The sequence below is a fragment of the Lichenostomus cassidix genome, chromosome Z, assembly GCF_008360975.1.
Source record: "Lichenostomus cassidix isolate B80296 chromosome Z, HeHo_3.0, whole genome shotgun sequence".
NCBI lineage: Eukaryota > Metazoa > Chordata > Aves > Passeriformes > Meliphagidae > Lichenostomus > Lichenostomus cassidix.
In genome coordinates, this window is record NC_139511.1 from 64,395,693 (window position 1) to 64,413,677 (window position 17,985).

At 41.2% G+C, this 17,985-nt stretch overlaps 1 protein-coding gene across 1 annotated transcript; it reads right to left on the minus strand.

Moving 5' to 3' along the window:
- Positions 1-1,729: 1,729 nt before the first annotated feature.
- Positions 1,730-16,698, minus strand: TARS1 (threonyl-tRNA synthetase 1). Its single transcript, XM_085043621.1, has 19 exons — positions 16,586-16,698; positions 16,220-16,300; positions 15,199-15,389; positions 14,057-14,180; positions 12,866-12,987; positions 12,538-12,655; positions 11,651-11,715; positions 11,491-11,569; positions 10,782-10,928; positions 9,800-9,898; positions 8,916-9,082; positions 8,252-8,414; positions 8,029-8,166; positions 7,284-7,361; positions 5,434-5,534; positions 5,221-5,325; positions 4,473-4,545; positions 3,623-3,737; positions 1,730-2,980 (listed from the first exon to the last, which is right to left on the minus strand). Exons 1-19 carry the CDS (start codon positions 16,604-16,606, stop codon positions 2,832-2,834), a joined length of 2,136 nt encoding a protein of 711 aa, XP_084899747.1. The 5' UTR covers positions 16,607-16,698; the 3' UTR covers positions 1,730-2,831.
- Positions 16,699-17,985: the final 1,287 nt, after the last annotated feature.

Genomic DNA, 17,985 nt, shown 5'->3' on the forward strand with positions numbered 1-17,985 from the left:
ATTTATCAAAGTTTGATAGTGAATGCAGTAGTGTTTTAATAGGATGCAGTGGCATGGTACACTTGATTTTCACTGCATAGAGAACAGGGTCAGGTAAAATTGTTAGGGAGACCCTGCTTGCCATTGAGTCATGAGGTTCAGGAAGGATCGCCTTGCATTCCAAACTCCTTTCTGAGGGGAGTCTAGGTGCAGCTGGGTCCAGGCTTAGTCCCAGACTCAGTCAGTGGTTTCTGTCTAAAGGATTACATGTGCACAATCCATCCTTTATATCACTTAGCCAATACTTCAAAGTTTAGCATGCTCTTAATCACTTGCTGAGGATCTGTTGTGACAAGGATTCTCCCAGCCTCGAGGATTAACCTTGAGCAGAGTCCTTACCCAAGGGGACATTCTGGCATGCAGCCCACTGCCATAAAGGAGAGCCCAACAGGCCCTCAGCTGTCATCTATTTATGGAAGAAGACAATTGACTCACAGTAATATTTGCATACCAGACATATCTTGGGTTGGCACATGCTCAACTAGCCCTCAGCTGCTGAGGAAGATTTATGGCCCTTAACTCCTGTCTGTAAGCCAGATGCAGCCATCAGGAGCACTGTTGAAGGCTGCTGCTTGAGCAGGGCTGGGGGAGCACAGCCTCAGAGCCATCTTTGCTTCTGTGCACATCCACTGATGTTGGCAGCTGGAGAACTGAAACCAGAAGAGAGCACATGTGTGAGTGGCACTCAAGTGCAGCAAGGCACTGACCCTGATTTGTAGGCAAACGCCTTAGTTCTGTCACCACCCTGCTGGAGTTCCGAGCTCTGCTGAACTGTACCCGTGGCTGGTGTTTCCAGTAATGTATACAAATAGCACACATCTACTATTATACAAGTATTTAAGAGCACAATCTCAGTAAATGAGGTTGCTATGGACAGCCTCTCCAAGACTGACACCTGCTGTGCTATACACTGCAGCAGCTGCTGCTTTACAGCACCAGCTTGTTACTGAACGTGGACAGGTTCTGGGTAGTTCAATGCAGCAATGCCCAGGGATCCCCACAAGGAAGGAGAGCTCTCTGAAAATCAACAAATACACCAGTGGAAAGGCAGTATGAAGCACAATTTCTAGAGAGAAAGAGCTAGTTGCTCCTTTACTCTGGGCAACTGGTATCTATCTACACTGGCTTTGCCTCACCTTCAGCTGAGGAAGTCCTTCTTCCCCAGGGGTAGCTGATGTCTTTTTCTACTGCAGTGACAGCACTGGCAACAGTCACTTCACAGCAAAGTACAGCAGGTGCAAAATACAGAAAATAACAATCCTCAGAAAAGCAACTCTGAAAGCAGCAAGGCAGTGAAAAATCAATTTCCCCCTTTTTCTCCCCACAGCAGTTAGATGGAACCTTTAACCTCCATGAATAAAAGGAGGATGAAACAGATTTTGCTGAAAATTGCTGGGGTTACAGTCCGCGCCGAGTCTGAATTCACTAAGGGTTCAAGTGCTGATAAAATGTGACCATCACCCCTGAGTAAAATAGGTGTGAAAAGGCACAATGAAATGCTTTTGCCCAGACAATAATGGAAATGGCAAGACACTGAGGTTTTCAAAAGGTGAGATAGTTCAAACCTATCCTGACTTGCCTGATCTTTGCTTAGGCTGTAGCAATTGCTTTCTTTTTAAGCTAATTGTTATCAACCACCTTTTGAAGCTGTTCAGGTTAGTCAAGATTAATAAAACAGATGCATAAAACCTCAGACCAAGATTTTATTTTTTGTAAGTAACATTTGCCTCTTGTTAGTCAGATGCAGAGTAAAACCCCAAACCAAACCCAAAATCAATCTATGAGATCCCTCAGAAGTAAGATAGGAAGGGCTGCTAATTATGTAATGCCTTGGGCTAGAGGCTTGGAAAGGAAGTGTTCCATGGATGGGACTGTACCTATTACACTGAAAAGTAGCACTTGTCTTAAAGAAATAATCACTACCCCTTTTTATTCAGTTCATTTTTGTTACTGATGTAACAGCGGACCTTACTGTAATGACAGCTCAGAGACATGAACAGAAACACCCTCTGTTCCTAATATTACTGGTTTTCTTAGCTGCTTCTTTGGCCCTACTATGCCCTGCTTTTTCCAGACAGTGTTATCCCCTTTCTACAGCTCCAAGGACCTTACCTGCAGAGCTAGCACTTTTCAGAGACTGCCTTTAGAAAAGGGTACAGTAGGCATGGGTTAGCAGCCTGGTGCTCTGTGGCAGAAGGCCCCACATCTGTAGTGCCACACTGGGGGAGATGAGATGCCGCCAGGGGCACCAACTACTATGGCAGCAGGAGGTCTCTGCTCATGGCCCCATTCATGTGACTGGGAGGTCTGGAGATGCAATATACTCAGCTGGTGTGAGACCACGGGACAGGATGGCAAGGTATCATTTTCTTTGGTCACAGAGACACTCCAGAATCTGCCACAGTGCATGGATACTATGGGGGCTCTTAAGCCTGAGGTCTATTTTCAAACTTGCATTTGTTATCAAAATGTATGTTATTCCGAACAGGGCAGTTAGAATGCCACAATATCCCTGATTAACATTTCAATTTTCCCTTACAGTCACAGAAAGTCATCTCATCTTGCTTCATCTGTCATTGGTTAGAAGCCAGAAAACTTTACTTCAATGTTCATGAAAAACTTGATTTTTGTATACAAAAAGAGGCATTTCTGACTAAAGAAAGATCCCCATTAAAATCAGCAAGAGGTCCAAATGTGAAATATACTTCAAATCTGGCTCAGAACAAAAACTCTGTGGTTAACTAAATTAAGAAAACTATGAATTCTTTTTATGCCAGGTAGAGCAGATGGTGTTAAAATTCTTCTTCAGCTTGTCTGGAACGAGAGCCTTTCAGCTGCAGCAGCCTCTCCACAGTGTCTGCAATGGTTTTTTCCCCGTGCACCTTGTTGTCTCGGGTGCGGATATTCACTGTTCCACTTGCCTTCTCCTTTTCACCAACAACTAGAAACAACCAAGAGGCAAAGGAATTACTATTTTTTCACAGTTGTGTCAATTACTTGGAGGATAGAGTTTCTCTGTCAAAGGGTCCTTCTATCTAATGGATCCAAACATAGTTTTAAGGCCAGTGCAAGACCCCCAATTCACATGACAGGACTAACATGCTGCTTCAAATCACGTACTTCAGGGTGAGTTTCTAATTTTCCCTGTATCACTCTCTCTAAAAGAGGCTTCTCCTATGCATGCATGCATGCATAGTTCGGAAGTGTACCACAGCTGAATGCACTGAGAATGTATTTCTTTGGCTGAAGTGGAAGCAAGAACATAAATTATTGGGAGGATAGAAAATCACTCAAAAATTTCACTCATAAAGGCCAAGAAACTTCACGTCTCCACACTGCTGACCAGAAGACAGCAAAAACCTATTTAAAAGTATCAATTATGCCTTGGGTCACAGTGATCTCCTTTCAAGGACAACTATACAAGCCAGAAATGCCTATGATGTCAGCAGGAGAGGTTCTCTGCAGTGGGGATTCTCAGGAACAAATTGATCTGAAACACTGATTACAACTCTCTGCCTTGCACACAGAACGATCAAATCCTGTAACAAAAGGGTCAGCCAGTAAAATGTAACAAATACGTTACCCAGAATAAAGTTATACTGCGCAAGCTGAGCGTTTCTGATCTTCTTGTTCAGTGTGCACCCAGGATCTACATCAACATCTGCCATAAATCCAGCATCATGAAAGTGCTGCCTGACCTAAGGAAAAGAGTATTTAAACTGTCACTACAGGATATTCATGACCATGAACTATTCATGACTTGTAGATTTAAACCATTTCAGATTATATGACTTCTAAAACAAAGTTACAGTCATGGGTTTGGGCCTTGGAGATGAGCCCAGTCCAATAAACTAAAGTATGTCAGCTATTGTGCAACTATATACATGCTAAGTAAGTAAACAGTGATGTGAACATCTAATGTTTGGACTAAATAGTGATTTGAGTTTGACAATGTAAAAGGCAACAGGATGGAGGAGCTTACTGATTAGAATAGATTTTTTTTAAAATTATTGTTATTTTGCAGACTATTTTACTTATACATAATGTACTTGAAAGAACTACAGGAAAAGGTGTGCTGGATGCTAAATATGCAAAGACTCGTTTTCATCTTTCTTACTGCTCTGCAAGATGCACATGGCCATGGGAGACTAGAACCTGAAGGGTAAGACAGATTTGAGCAAGAGAAAAACTAAGTTTTCCAAAAATAAAAGTCTCACAAAGATGAACATTTGTTACTAACACATCCAGAATCTAACTCATGTTATCTCTAAGACAGATCTACAACTTCAGCAGCTAATTGCTGTTGTGATATAAAAACAACTCAATGTAATATGCAAAGACTTGGAATACTTCTCAGAGATAAATACTATTCATCATTAATTTCAGAACAATACAAGATATTGAAAATGAAGCCCTGAAACCATATACCTCACCTTTTGAGCATACTCATCACACGCTGGTCCCACTGGTACCACCATTACTTGCTGTGGGGACAGCCAGAGTGGCCTTCAATAAACAAACAAAACAAGTTCACACAGCTTTCAGTATTTTTCTTCATATGAAAAATACTATTTACACAGAGGAATAAAATCTACACGAGAGACTCTTAAAGCCAGCTGCACAGATTGCGTTCAGAGGTGATGAAAGCCCTATATTCATTACAATTATTTCCCAAAGAGAACTCAGTGTCTGAAGATTGCAGCGTGGGCAGGAGCACTTGTTGACCAGAAGACTGATGTTGTGTTTTACAACAGGCAACAAAGCCTTATTGATTGAGCTCATTACTAACTAAGCACAGGAAAACATTTACATTTGAGTCTTGTAATAATCAGAGGGGTCACTCCCACTGGGTATTAACACAGGTAAAGTAGATCACCTATATAAATTACTCTTTTCAAGACACTCCTGCTGCAAAAGCAGATGGGATGCATATACCTGGGGCAGACTAGCTGTATGCTGCACCTGCATGAGCAATATCATGTACAATCTACCATATCTTGAATCATTTCATGTCTAAGCAAGGTGGTTCAGAAGAAATTGTCCTCGTCCTGTGGTATTCCTATGGCATGTTACCATAGCAAGCAAGCAAAACAAACACATCCTCTTGACTCTGGTACTTGGGGCTAATTTCTCTTCTACATAAAGTTTGCTCGAACTGGAATAATAACTGTTCAACATTACCATTTGCCTCCATAGTTCTCAGTCAGAATGGCAATCATTCTCTCCACAGATCCCAAGATAGCCCGGTGAATGATAACTGGCCTCGTCTTGTCATTGCCATCATGGCTGTAAAGAAATGGTTTTGTAAGTTTCTTTCTTGATGCAAATTTATGACTGTACGTGTCGCTGAGGTCAGATTACATAGAAATTAAAACCACCAGCCTTTGTGCTTACCTGACAAAGGTGAGGTTAAATCTGACTGGCAACTGGAAGTCAAGCTGAATTGTAGCACATTGGTGGTAGCGGCCAATGGCATCCTTAATCTGAATGTCAATCTGAAAAACAAAAAGACATGAACTTAGTTACTAAGTTAAGAGACAAGAGACAAGCACTCCACTCTGAAAGCAAATTAATTGTTTTAAGATGGAAGGTTTCACTCAATGCACAGCAACTGTATGTAGTGTTGAAAAGCATAGTTTTATCTCAGCCTTCATTTGGCTTCAAGAGATCCAGATGTTCTGATGCAAAAATTGTTAGAGCTAAAACAGGGTGAGTAACTAGAAAGATAATATATCAGGGGTAACTACATTCAGTGTCTCGGATTATATTTTCAATCTGAGTTTCAGTCTGGGACTTTCATGGGCCTTTTCCCTCAGTGACTACAGAGAATATAAATCCAGCAGAACTGAACACATCTCTCCAAAAATGAGATTTCTTCAGCCTCAAACTGGCAAACTTATACTTCTTTATTATGCAGCATTGGAAGACTTTGTAGCTTACGTTACAAATTCCAGGGCAAGAACATGGGACAAGAATCTGATACATAGTCCACCTACCAGCAGGAACTTGTATTAACCAGTAACACTTGCTCTGACCTATGAGTCAAGCCTGTTCTTTATTTTGCCTCTAACACTTAAATCCTGAGTACACTTATGATACAATTTAGGCAGTGAAGACTTACAGAAAACAGAAAACCATATAGTGCACTGACCTTATTTATTTATCACATTGCTCACTTATTCATAATTTTACCAGTATATACCAGGTTATATGTTGAGGCTGTATGTCTTAATTTATACATCAAACAAACAGATCAGTGTTTTAACAACTCAAGATCTAAATGTCCTTCAATTTTGCATCCAGAAATCAAAGTTTATCAGACTTTAGCTAGTCACCAAACAGCTCCTAATCAAAATAAATTTACAACCTAACTTAATTTCAAATCCAGGAGGAGCTGTATGTATGGTTAATTAATGTTAAAAAAGGTTCCTGTATATCTATATTCTTTCAATCACATGAGGAAATTACTAAATCTAAGCTGCTATAACACATTTTACCTACAATACATAAACTGAAACGGATTCAATCAGCATACAAATAGAGAAATCAGAACCAGTTTACTAGATGAAAACACAAACATAAATGTAGCGTAGGTGTATGAGAAAGATTTAAAAGCAGTTTCATAATGCTCTGCATTCTTATGCACAAAGAGATTCATTAAATTTCTAACAGGCTCCACTTAATCTGTCCAAATTGAGGAGACTGTTTTTAAGAAACCAAACAAATTCATATAAACAATGCAAGGGGATTTTTAAAACAACAAAACCCACCAGTAACTCAACACAGCTACAAATATGTGCAGTTAAAGGAATAAAAATTTGTTTAACGAGTAAGTTTACTTTTGATTTTCTCTTGACTTAAGATTCACTTGCTACTGAAAGGATTATTTCTAATGCAGAAGTTGCTCCACTAAAACAGATCTTACAGTGCCACCTTGTGTTTATGTCACCCACTAAACCAGTCAGCTCTGTTTAAGCAGCAGATGAATAGTTTATTCATGTAGACTGAGTTTAATCGAGTGTTAAAACAGTTAAAACTATGTAAAAACCAGGATCACAGAGGATTATTTCTCTCTCAAGTATGTTAGCATTTATATATCTGTAAACACATAAAAATTCAGCCCAACAGCAATTTAAAATGGGATAACTATAACAAAAAAAGTCCCTTCTTCCTCATCCCAGACTTTTGATTTATCCAAACAGAATTAAAAGCCAAATCCAGCAAGGGGTCAGCACGATACAAACCTTAGGTCCATAGAAAGCTCCATCACCAGGGTTTAACTCCCACTTCTCTCCAAAGGCATTGAGGCTGTTTTCGAGTTGCTGCAGATAAAGGAGATAAAGGAGTTGCTGGAGATATGCTCAGTGTTTCTTTCCATGCTACAGTATCAGGTCAGCAGGCTACAACTAACAGGTAACACTACCAAATTCTCACTATTTCTCAGTTACAGCTGAAACTCATTTATGTTATGAAAAAGGCAAGTTTGGAAGAACCCCACGTAACAAAAAAAATTTATTTTCTCCAAATTTAAACAAACAAAATGAATGCAGTCATTTTGGAAGAGGCTAAACAAGCATTAGATACAAGATACAAGAACCTTTAATACTAAATTCAAAGTTTGTAGTTAATCTTGAGATTAAATTTGCCCTGGTACACCAAATGTTTATTCTTGCCCTATCTTCTCCCCAGCACTGCACCTGCAGAGGCCAAGTCCATCCCATCTTACAATAGGGTCTGCCAGAACTGATTGTCTTCCCCCTTTTTTTTTTTTAATTATCAGAAAAGACACTGAGAGAGAGTTAATATGATTCTGACATGGAGATTGCCTCTATATTGAGAGCAAACTATTTACAGACTGGCCTGAAGACAGTTATTGAAGTTATATTGCTTATGCCCAGCCCAGCTCCACTGTACCTCCCAGAACACAGTATGTCCTTAAAGAAGATGCAGCCTTACATTCATGAAAAAGTTCGTAAAACTACTGTTTACCTTTTCAGCTTGATTCCACACTTCAATATCTCCAAGGTACTTTTCAGGACGAGTGGAGAGATTCAGTTTAAAGGAAAATCCAAAGACATCATACACAGTACGCAAGAACTCCAGACAGCTCTTTATCTCCTCTTCAATCTTGACAACAGAAACAATGTCTCAAATAGGGAAATTTCAGTTAATCTGATTTTAATACCCAGTTTCATTTAGCAGCAGCCCCTACCTGCTCCATAGCACAGAATATGTGAGCATCATCCTGCTGGAAACGGCGCACTCGGGTGAGTCCTGTGAGAGCTCCCGACAGCTCGTTGCGATGCAGGACACCAAAATCTGCCAACCGCAACGGCAGCTCGCGCCACGACCTCGGGCGATGGTCAAACATAAGGCTGAAGGAAAAGTTTATTACTTGAAGCTCATTGAGAACCAAAATGCTGCAAAGAACAGCCAGTGAGAAGCAGCCAGTGATGAAGCACATGCCCATAAGGCCAATGGTTTGTAATCTGGATAAAGCCATCTGTCCCACCTAGTTTTGTCAAGAAAGCAACCTCCTTTCATAGCTGGTAGGCTTTTTTTCCCCTCCTCATAGAAAGGAGATAAAACAGCTCCTAAAACAGCATTAAAAGCTGAATGCCTGAACTGCCACAAAATTGACAATGCCCTGGTAATGATGGGGTCACTCTGATGATGGAAAAATGACATGACATGACATTTCTTAAGTGAAGGCAGCATGTAGACAGCGAGACCTATAATTACATCATTCCTGAGAGAATGAATAACTGAAGGTAGCCATCCCTACAATTACACAGGCAAAAGAGGGAGAGTGGGTTTGGCTTCTTTTTTTTTCAAACAGCATAATCTTTGATGAACTGAATTTGCCATATATTTACCAGTGTCCTGGACAGTTCATAGGCTTCAGAGCAAAGATTTCTTTCTCCACTTCAAAGGAAAACATGTTTTCACTGTAATGCTGCCAGTGCCCTGAAGTCATCCAGAGTTTGCTGTTGAAAACATTTGGAGTGACAACCTCCTGGAATCCACGTTTTCGATACTCACTCTAGAACAGACACAGCATATAAAATAACTAATGAAGAAAACAAAGGTAAACGCAGACTTCAACCTGCAGTCATAAAAATATAAAAATGCTGCCATACAGAAGTCCCATGACTTAGGAAGGGAAGGGGGAAAGGAAGACAAAATTCATGCCAGGACATATCCCTTCCACCAGCACCACCCTTCCCCCAAACAATTTCTCTGTAGTAAGCAAGAAGAACAAGTTTCTTCCCTGCGAGCAAAGCAGCAGTCTCTAACTACTCAATGACCCTTGATACATTACACTGCAGCCCTAATATACAATAATAATACAAGCTTTAAATATTACGGCAGGAAGACCAGAATTTTTTTCAACATGTATTTTCAAAACAAATTAGTCTACTAGACCAAATCAAATAAGTTTATTAAAACAAATCAATATGCATCACTGGAACAGCAGTAGTGTGAGCATAGCTGTACTGTTAGATGTCAAACAATTCCTATTACAAAGCAACTTTATCACAGATTTAACTGCAGATATAGAGTACTGATAAGACATAACTTTGCAGAGATGTGACAAGACCAGTTCAAAGAAACAAGGTTTCTTTAGTTCCATAGCTTACTGAACTAAGAGATAACTTGAAATGAAGGGCTATTTATACTGTCAAATGTAGCATGCTGTTATGTATTTTTTTTAAATTATGCATTTTCTTCTACAAGTTTTCCAAAAGATATTACTTACCCGTATGAATTCAATTAATGTGTTATAAATGTAAGCTCCTTTTGGCAAGAAAAAACAACTACCAGGGCTGAGCTCATGGAAGAAAAACAGTTCTTGGTCCTGTGGAAAAATAACACTTGAAAAGCTTAGTATTTGCACCCCACCTTTTTCACTTAACATTCACAAATGAATTACTACTGACTGCGCATCACTAATCAAGAGTTTCAAAAAGAAAAACATGGGGGAAAAAAACAATATCCATTAGATCAGATGAATTTTCATTAGTATTTTTATGTCAGTCAGAAGTTACAGCATAAGGAAACAGTTCAGTTTCCTGTTTCACTCATCACCGATACTCCAAAATTTTACTTTAACTCCCAACTGTGCCCCCACAGGTCCCTCTGCACATCAACAAATAAATGTTTAGTTCTGCTTCTGCAGCTTTCTAATTATCTGCAAATGAACTGAATGTGTCAACTATAGCTGCTTAATGTTGTGACAAACTGTGCACACACCTGAGATCTGCAGATGGGGAATTCTTCAGTATTTTGTCATGATGTACTAGCAGCAGACATTTTAACTCTGTTTAGAACTATCTAAAAAAACAAACCCAAAAACCAGCCAGCCAAAAAAACACAGCTACATATTGCAGATTCTGAAATGACACGGAAGGAAAGAACTGCGTGAACAGGCCACACCAAACTGTAGGAACATACACTGCCTGCAGACTGGGCATTCATGTGCTGCAGACTGAAGTGCTGATAGTCTGCTCTGATTGATTTGTGGAATAAGGATGTAATTGTGTTTAGAACAGAAAGAAGTCAGTTATTTTAGGACTTCGATGATTGAGAGAAAAGTACTTGACTTCACAACTCAACTGAAAATACAATTGTGTCACACCTTGGTTGTGATAGCCAGTATAGGCTGTCCTCAAGATACTTTCAATTAAGGGGTTATATCCACACAGTGCTTTTGAAATAAATTACTAGAAAAGCTGTCTCACCCGCCCAATTTTTCTGTGATCTCTGCTTTTAGCCTCCTCCTGGAATTTCTCCCATTCCTTCAGCATTTTTGTATCCGGGAATGAAATTCCATAGATCCGCTGGAGGGATTCCATATCAGCCTTGCCTTCCCAGTAGGTAGAAGAATTCTACATGCAAAATATAAATGAAACATTGAAGAAAAAGAGAAGCCTCAAAATTTTACTACTACTGCCTGCTGTGAAAAGGTATACAATTATTAATCAATCATTAATGCGAAGCAACTAATGCATAAGGAGAATTTTAATGTGAAATTCAGAGCACTGATTAGAAAAAAAATCTGAAAGGTAAATGCATTAAGTAGAAAAGCTTTTGGGCTCTCATCTAATTTTGGAAGCCTATTTGCTCTGTTTGTAGCCATCCTATTGCAACTATTTATTCACAAATAGCTATAATCATTAAATGAGCAAAACCTACAAACTCTTAATTGATACACTTCAGCCAAACCTTAGGCCAAACTCACACTCCTGTACTGGAAGTGGAGGCTCTGGACACCTAGTTGGGCTTCACACCAAGTGAATATTATCCTAGCCTACAACCATTTCACAATTTGTGACACTCAGTTTTCAGCCAGGTTACCTATTTCACATTACATTCTTGGTTAAGCCCAAAGAGAGCAATAATTTGAAGTGTTTAAGTGAAAACATTTTCTAAAGCAGTTCAAGCACTCACCTTATGAATTTTTATGGTCTTTATCTTGCCAGTATGTCTGACATGAGGCCCTCTACACAAATCTATCAGGGGACCACACCTAAGAAAAAGAAAGCATTTATTTGGTATGTTTAATCCTAGAACCATATATCCAGTAATAGTATTATCCTTGTATAATTACCTGTATACTGTAGTAGTTGGAGTATTGACCTTCTCATTCAGGATGCGACACTTGAATTTATTATACTGAGAAGAAAAGCAGCACACATACTTGTTAATTGCTTGTTAAGAAAGAGAAGTGGCCAATAGTTTAAATTATTTGCAAACCTGATGCTATGCTGCATCAAAACAGGACTGTAAAACAAACAGACAGGAGGACAGAGCAGTGGTGGAACAAGCTGCCCAGAGAGCAGTCTCTGTCCTTGGAGGTTTTGAAGGCCCAACTGGACAAGCCCCAAGAAACCTGGTCTGATTTCAGCGCTGACCCCACGGAGTGCATGAGACTGGGCTCGAGACCTACGGAAGCACCTTCCAACCTGAGTGATGCTATGACTCTCCTGATGTCCTAACAGCTCAAATTCATTACTGTCTGTCTCAGGAAGGCCAAAAAATTACTTCCAACTAGATGCTAGAGAGAAAGGGTCAGGTTTTAGTGCTGACTGAACTTTCTTAGAAGTCCTCATTCTAAAAACTGTTTTATAAAGCTTTCTGAATGCACCAGCAACATATGGAGTTACATCTATACATACATAGTTACATACAACATCACTACATACATAATATATTGCAAATTTACATTTCTGTATGAGTGGCTTCACAGATTTTAGTTAGATCACGTGGGAAAGAAGGATAATTCTCACAGTTTTAGAAAATCAGAATGCCTATTTTCAAGAACCTTAAAATTACTTTTTTTTTGTTACATACCCCAAATGAGCTTCTAAGAATCTATCACCCTAAAATGTTAATTTGATAGACTTTCCTCTACCACTAATAAAATATACACTGAAGTTACAAGTATTTAAAACACTAATTGCAGGAGGCTAGAAGCAACCTTCTAAAACAGCCTACCTTAAACATTTCAAGCAATGTTTCCTTCTTCACTTCCAGTCTTTCAAAGGCTTGTTTTTCCTTCATTATCTTTTTGCATAATGTTTCCAAAGCAGAGAAGTCATTACTTGATACACCCCTAAAATAAACACACAGAAGTGCGTAATTTTTGCTTTCATTTGCAATTTATGATCTAGCTGCAATGCACTAAGCTGCAGTTGGGATGCCCTGCAAAAAACAAAGCCATCTGCAGCAGCACATACGACTTTGTTCTAGGAACAAGCACAGAGCAGAAATTTTGCTGTGACTGCCACCCCCAGCTCCTAAAAGGTAAAAATACAAAACCTACCCTTCCTCAAGAAACATGTCATAATAAAATCCATTTTCTATTGGTGGGCCATAGCATAAACAGCCACCATAGATTCGTTCCATAGCTTCACCCATTATGTGAGCACTTGAGTGCCAGTAGACCTAAAAGATGTAAAAAAGAAGGGATCAGTCTGAATATACTCAATGCAATTCCAATTGTTTTATTTAAAACCTTTTCTGAAACACTTCTAAGGATACTTGATGTAGATCCCACATTAGAGCGGCGAGCACAACAGAAGTGACCTGCCCAGCAGCACTATCATCCTCAACACCAATGTTTCAAAAAAGCAGTGTTTCCACTGGAAAACTGTTTATATTCTGGTAGCAAACAATTCTTACTTTCAACTATTGTTGATTTATACAATTATTGTCAAAATGCCATGACACTAATTCATAAACCCTTTTTGCTATGAACTTCAATCAATCAGATCTGTATAAAAACCGAAAGGTGTGCTTTGAACGTAACACTGTGGTTCTAATCCAGAGATCTCATGCATGGGAAATCCTGCATGCTCCATCTTGTAGTACATCTGTGGTTTAGACAAAACCAAATATCTTAAGAGTTAGTCTGTCTGGGTTAGCACAGACTGAAATCATAAACTGGGAGCTGTCATTTAGCCAATATGAAAACCCTAGGTTTGAATGCAAGACTTCTGTGATGAGTTTGACTGACAGCTTCTTGTACAGATTTTTTTCTAAAGACAGTATTCACAAATTTACTGGCTGTCCACATGTATCTGACTGAGTAGCCAAAATAAAAAAAGTAGATACTTTTGCATACACAAAGAAAAAGAGCAGTGTACTCAATACTTTTATGATTTGACATAGAAAGTACTTTTGTGCTCAGTTTTGTTCCCAAAACGAGAGCTGAAAATGTCAGTTCAAAAGACCCACTTTACATTAACATGAAGGCTGAAAATACAACATTTTGACAATATCTTGACATAAACTACAACAAGCGCAAGCAGACTTGGCTACAAGTACACAGCAGAATGTACATTATCTGTAGCACCACAACCCCTCTGATAAGGAACTATTAGGAAGAGCAGATGTACCTACACCACGAACCTGTTCTCTTCATCTTCTGAATACAGTAAAGATTCAAATAACTGCTAGAGGCTGAGCTTAATGGAAACCTGAAAGGAAAATAATTTTGGTAAAAAATACTCACTGCCTGAGCCTCTTCATCTTCAAACTTAAGCAGCTCCAAAGAACAATCCTCCTCCAAAGGACGGTCTAGATCCCAAACAACCTTGTTCACTTTAGCAATAACCGTGTTGTCAGCTAATCCCTGACTACAGAACAAATACAGAAATACAATTATAGTAAGCATGTTGTATTTCAAAGTCAGCAAGCAGAAGTTTCCCAAATTTGCCCTGCAGTTTGAATAAGACTTCAGGAGCGCTCAGAGTGCACATAACAACACAAATAAATTCCAAATAAATGAGTACTTTGGCCAGTCCTGAACATTCATGAAAAATCCTACTTATATTTTAGGGATATGGAAAGAAAACTGTGCTATATACTTAACCTTCACACATATTTAACTTTAGAAGCAGCATCCTCAAAGTACTGACTTCACAATCCTACCGCAGTATCAGACAGAACTCCTCTCCTAACAGTTACCAGATACCATTTTGATGTAGTAGCTTTTCTGTTTGTATCCACTAGGTAAAATACCCTTTTCTTGATCCCAAATCACAAAAACAAAGAAGGTTCCAGTCACATGGCACCTTATTATGGAGAGGAAAAAAAGGCATTTCACCTCTAAGAATCACCCAGTCTTTGCAATTTTAACTGTCAGGGTGTTCACTGTGGAACATTCAAAAATACTCCAAGCAGGTATGAGTAAAATGGAAATATGCAATGCTTTTTTTAATAGTTATCTTCCATGCAAATAAAAGCAAGAAGAGAAATATTCACATTGTTAACTTTCTCTGCAATAAATTGAAATATCACCCAACAATCATTTTCCTTGGGTTGATGGCAACTGGTTTGCAGTGCTAACATTCAACTTGATAATTCATTAGCAAGTAACTTCTTAATACAACAGCAGTACTTGCACAGAAAAGTATCCTATCAGGATGTGTCTAAAACATCTCTGTTTTATTCTTATTTAATTTTGGAAACTGTACCTTTATAAGGCAAAAGAAAATTGCACTCCAAAACTAAAACCCTGGTTTTAGTAACCCTGGTTACCTTCAATTTATTGTATACAAGATGCTTTGAGACAACTTGAGATAAATGACAAAAAAGTTATACATAACCCACTGTCTGAAAATGATTGTGTAATATCACGGAATGGAAACATACCTAATTCCACAGGCAATTTGATAAGGGGTAGTCTTCCAAGATTCAGCATCAACCTGCTTGCCATCTGGTAATGTAACTTTAATGGGTTTACTGTCATTTGCAGCTCTTTCTGCAAGGAGTGCATCATGTTCAGCCTTAAGTTTATTGTACATCTCTAAACGCTCATTGATAAATGCAGGCCAGGGATTCAGCTACACATAATAAAGACAAAGGAAAATGATTAATAGATTATGAATCCAATAGCACATCATGTCAAGAATGCAAACACAAGTGATGTATTTTTCATAAGCACCTATGTGACAATACCTACATATGTGCTATATCTTACAAATAATCACCATTATTTCAGGTTATACAGTATTATGTCACAAAACATCATAAAGCTTCAGCTTAATGACATCTGTACCACTATACATCTGCTTAATAAACCACGTATGTCACCAAACAACTACACCTGTTCAATAAAGCCACACAGTGACAAAAATTAACTAAAAAAGACTGTAAAAGTTCAATGCAAAACCAGATTTTTCTTATTGGGTCGAAAAGCTGAGGGAACACTCCAGTCTGAGCCACCCAGACAGGAACTGACTCCAGTCTGAATACGTGTACTGACGTCAGGACTATCCGGCTGGGCACAGCCAACGCTGCACAGCCATGCACTTGGCTCAGGACTAGCAGCTGGCCTTCCGTGGAGCCAGAGGGATCTGTGTTTACCCACCACCAAGACGAAAAACACGAGAGCACCTTATTCAGGCTTTCTTCACCTGGGCGACCTGCAGCCTGCCTCCCGCTGCAAAGGGGCACAGAAAAAATCAACACCAAGCCCAGCTACGGGAATCGGAGCTGTTCTCCTATTACACCAATGCATCTTAGTGTAAAAAACAATGGCACTTCACGGCAAACTGCAGGAGGTGTGACTGTAAGGCCTGATAAAACACTTGAGAAGGACAAGCTGCAGCAATGCCAGCAGCGCACCACGAGCACACCGCATCCTCCGATCCCCGGCCCAGAGCCTGCTCACCTCCGCCCGCCCGCCATCGCCAGCCCCTTCCTTCATCTTCTTCTTCCCGCAGTCTGCTTTCTTCTCTTCCCCAGCGTTCACCTGCGGAGGACGAGCACCGTTCAGCCATGCCCCGGCAGTCACACCTCGGGCGCTTTAATTCCCCTCTGCCCCACACACCGCGGAAAAGACCCGACCCCTTGTCCGGCAAAGCCACAGCCCAGCTCCCTGCTCCTTCCCACTGGGACACATCCCACCGCTCCCGGAGCTGGGCAATCCCTCGGGAAGACGCCCAGCCGCCTCGGCCGCCCGCACCCGCCCTGCTGGCAGGGCTGTCCCGCTGCCGAGCCCCGGCGCGGGGCGAAGGGCCGCTCGGCCCGGGCCCACCTGGCTGTCAGCGCCCGCCATGGCCGCGCGGAGCTGCCCGGGAAGGGCCGGGCACGGCACTGCGCAGGCGCCGCTCGGCCCGCGGCTGATGCAACCCGGGGCGGCCAGGCGGGGACCGTGGAGCGGAGCGCAGTGGGGAGGAGCGGGGCAGATGGAATCGTGCGGGGCCGATGGAGCCGAGCGGGGCGGATGGAGCGGAGCGGGGCCGATGGAGCAGTCCGGGGCCGCCCTGGGGTGGTGCGGTCAAGGCGGCCCGTACGGGCGGCCAGCGGGGCCCGGCGCTCGCACAGCCTCACTCCGCTTGCTGTCGTGGGAAGAGTCACGGAAAATTAAGTTGGGAAAGATCCCTGAGATCAGCGAGTCTGACCTATAACCGAGCGCTGCCTTGTCAAGTAGACCACGGCACCGAGTGCCATGTCCAGTTCTTCCGTGAACACTTCAGGGACGCTGACTCCACCACCCCCTGGGCAGCCCATTCCAGTGTCTGACCACCCTTTCCGTGAGGAAATTCCTCCTCATGTACAGCCTCAACACCCCATGACTTGAGACTGTCGTCTTGTGCTGTCACTTGTTCCCTGGGAAAAGAGGCAGAACCACACCTGGATGCAGCCTCCTGTGACAGACCTATAGGTAGTGATAAGGTCCCTTCTGAGCCTCATTTTCTCCAGGCTGAACACCCCCAGCTCCCTTAGCTGCTCCTCATCAGACCTGTGCTTCCCCAGCTCCATTGCCTTGCTCTGGACTTGCTGCAGTACTCAGGGATACCTGGCTAACATTCCCCCTGACACAGACATTCAGTCAGGGATGGATCAGTGAATGGCAGTACTCTTTCAGAAAGAGACTAAACCCAAATTTTTAAAAATCGGATTGACCACTGTCTGATTTCGCAGGGGAGGAAAAAAAAAGTCAGTAAAAGAGATTCTGAGGTGATTGTGTCAGACCTGACCTGCAGGAGCACCCGTGGCTGTCCCGAGGGAAGCCTCCTTGAGTTCCAAAAGCTACAGACACCTCTAAGGAAGCAATGTGATATTCAGGCATGGCTTTTGCTCTGTAACCTCTCTCCCCTCCTCTCCCTGTTTTCCATTAATAATAATAATATTTTAATTTAGGAAGTTTACTCTCTTGCAGCACATTCTCATGGTGGCTGTGGACTCCCAGAGTGGCCAGTTCCAAGGCCTTAAGTGTGTTTGGTAACCTCAGGTGTACTGGCATGATAGTGAACTCACCCAGTAGCTTAGCTTAAGGGAGACATTCATTCTCTCTTAAAAAACATGACAAGATTTCATGTTTTCATTAAATCCTGGCATACTTTGAAGGGGGTAAATCACAGGTCAGGGCTTGCTTTGGACCTCTGCTGCCTGCAGAGCACCCAACACCACTTCTGCCTCCTGGAATGGCTG

What these genes read in the sequence shown, in the direction of transcription:
- TARS1 (XM_085043621.1), bottom strand. Translation starts at nt 16,606, where the DNA reads ATGGCGGGCGCTGACAGCCAG. An exon ending in CATTGCTTGAAATGTTTAAG is followed by an intron (nt 11,716 to 12,537) that starts GTAGGCTGTTTT and finishes TTTTCTTCTCAG; the next exon opens with TATAATAAATTCAAGTGTCG. An exon ending in GCAGTATAACTTTATTCTGG is followed by an intron (nt 2,981 to 3,622) that starts GTAACGTATTTG and finishes GGTTGTTTCTAG; the next exon opens with TTGTTGGTGAAAAGGAGAAG.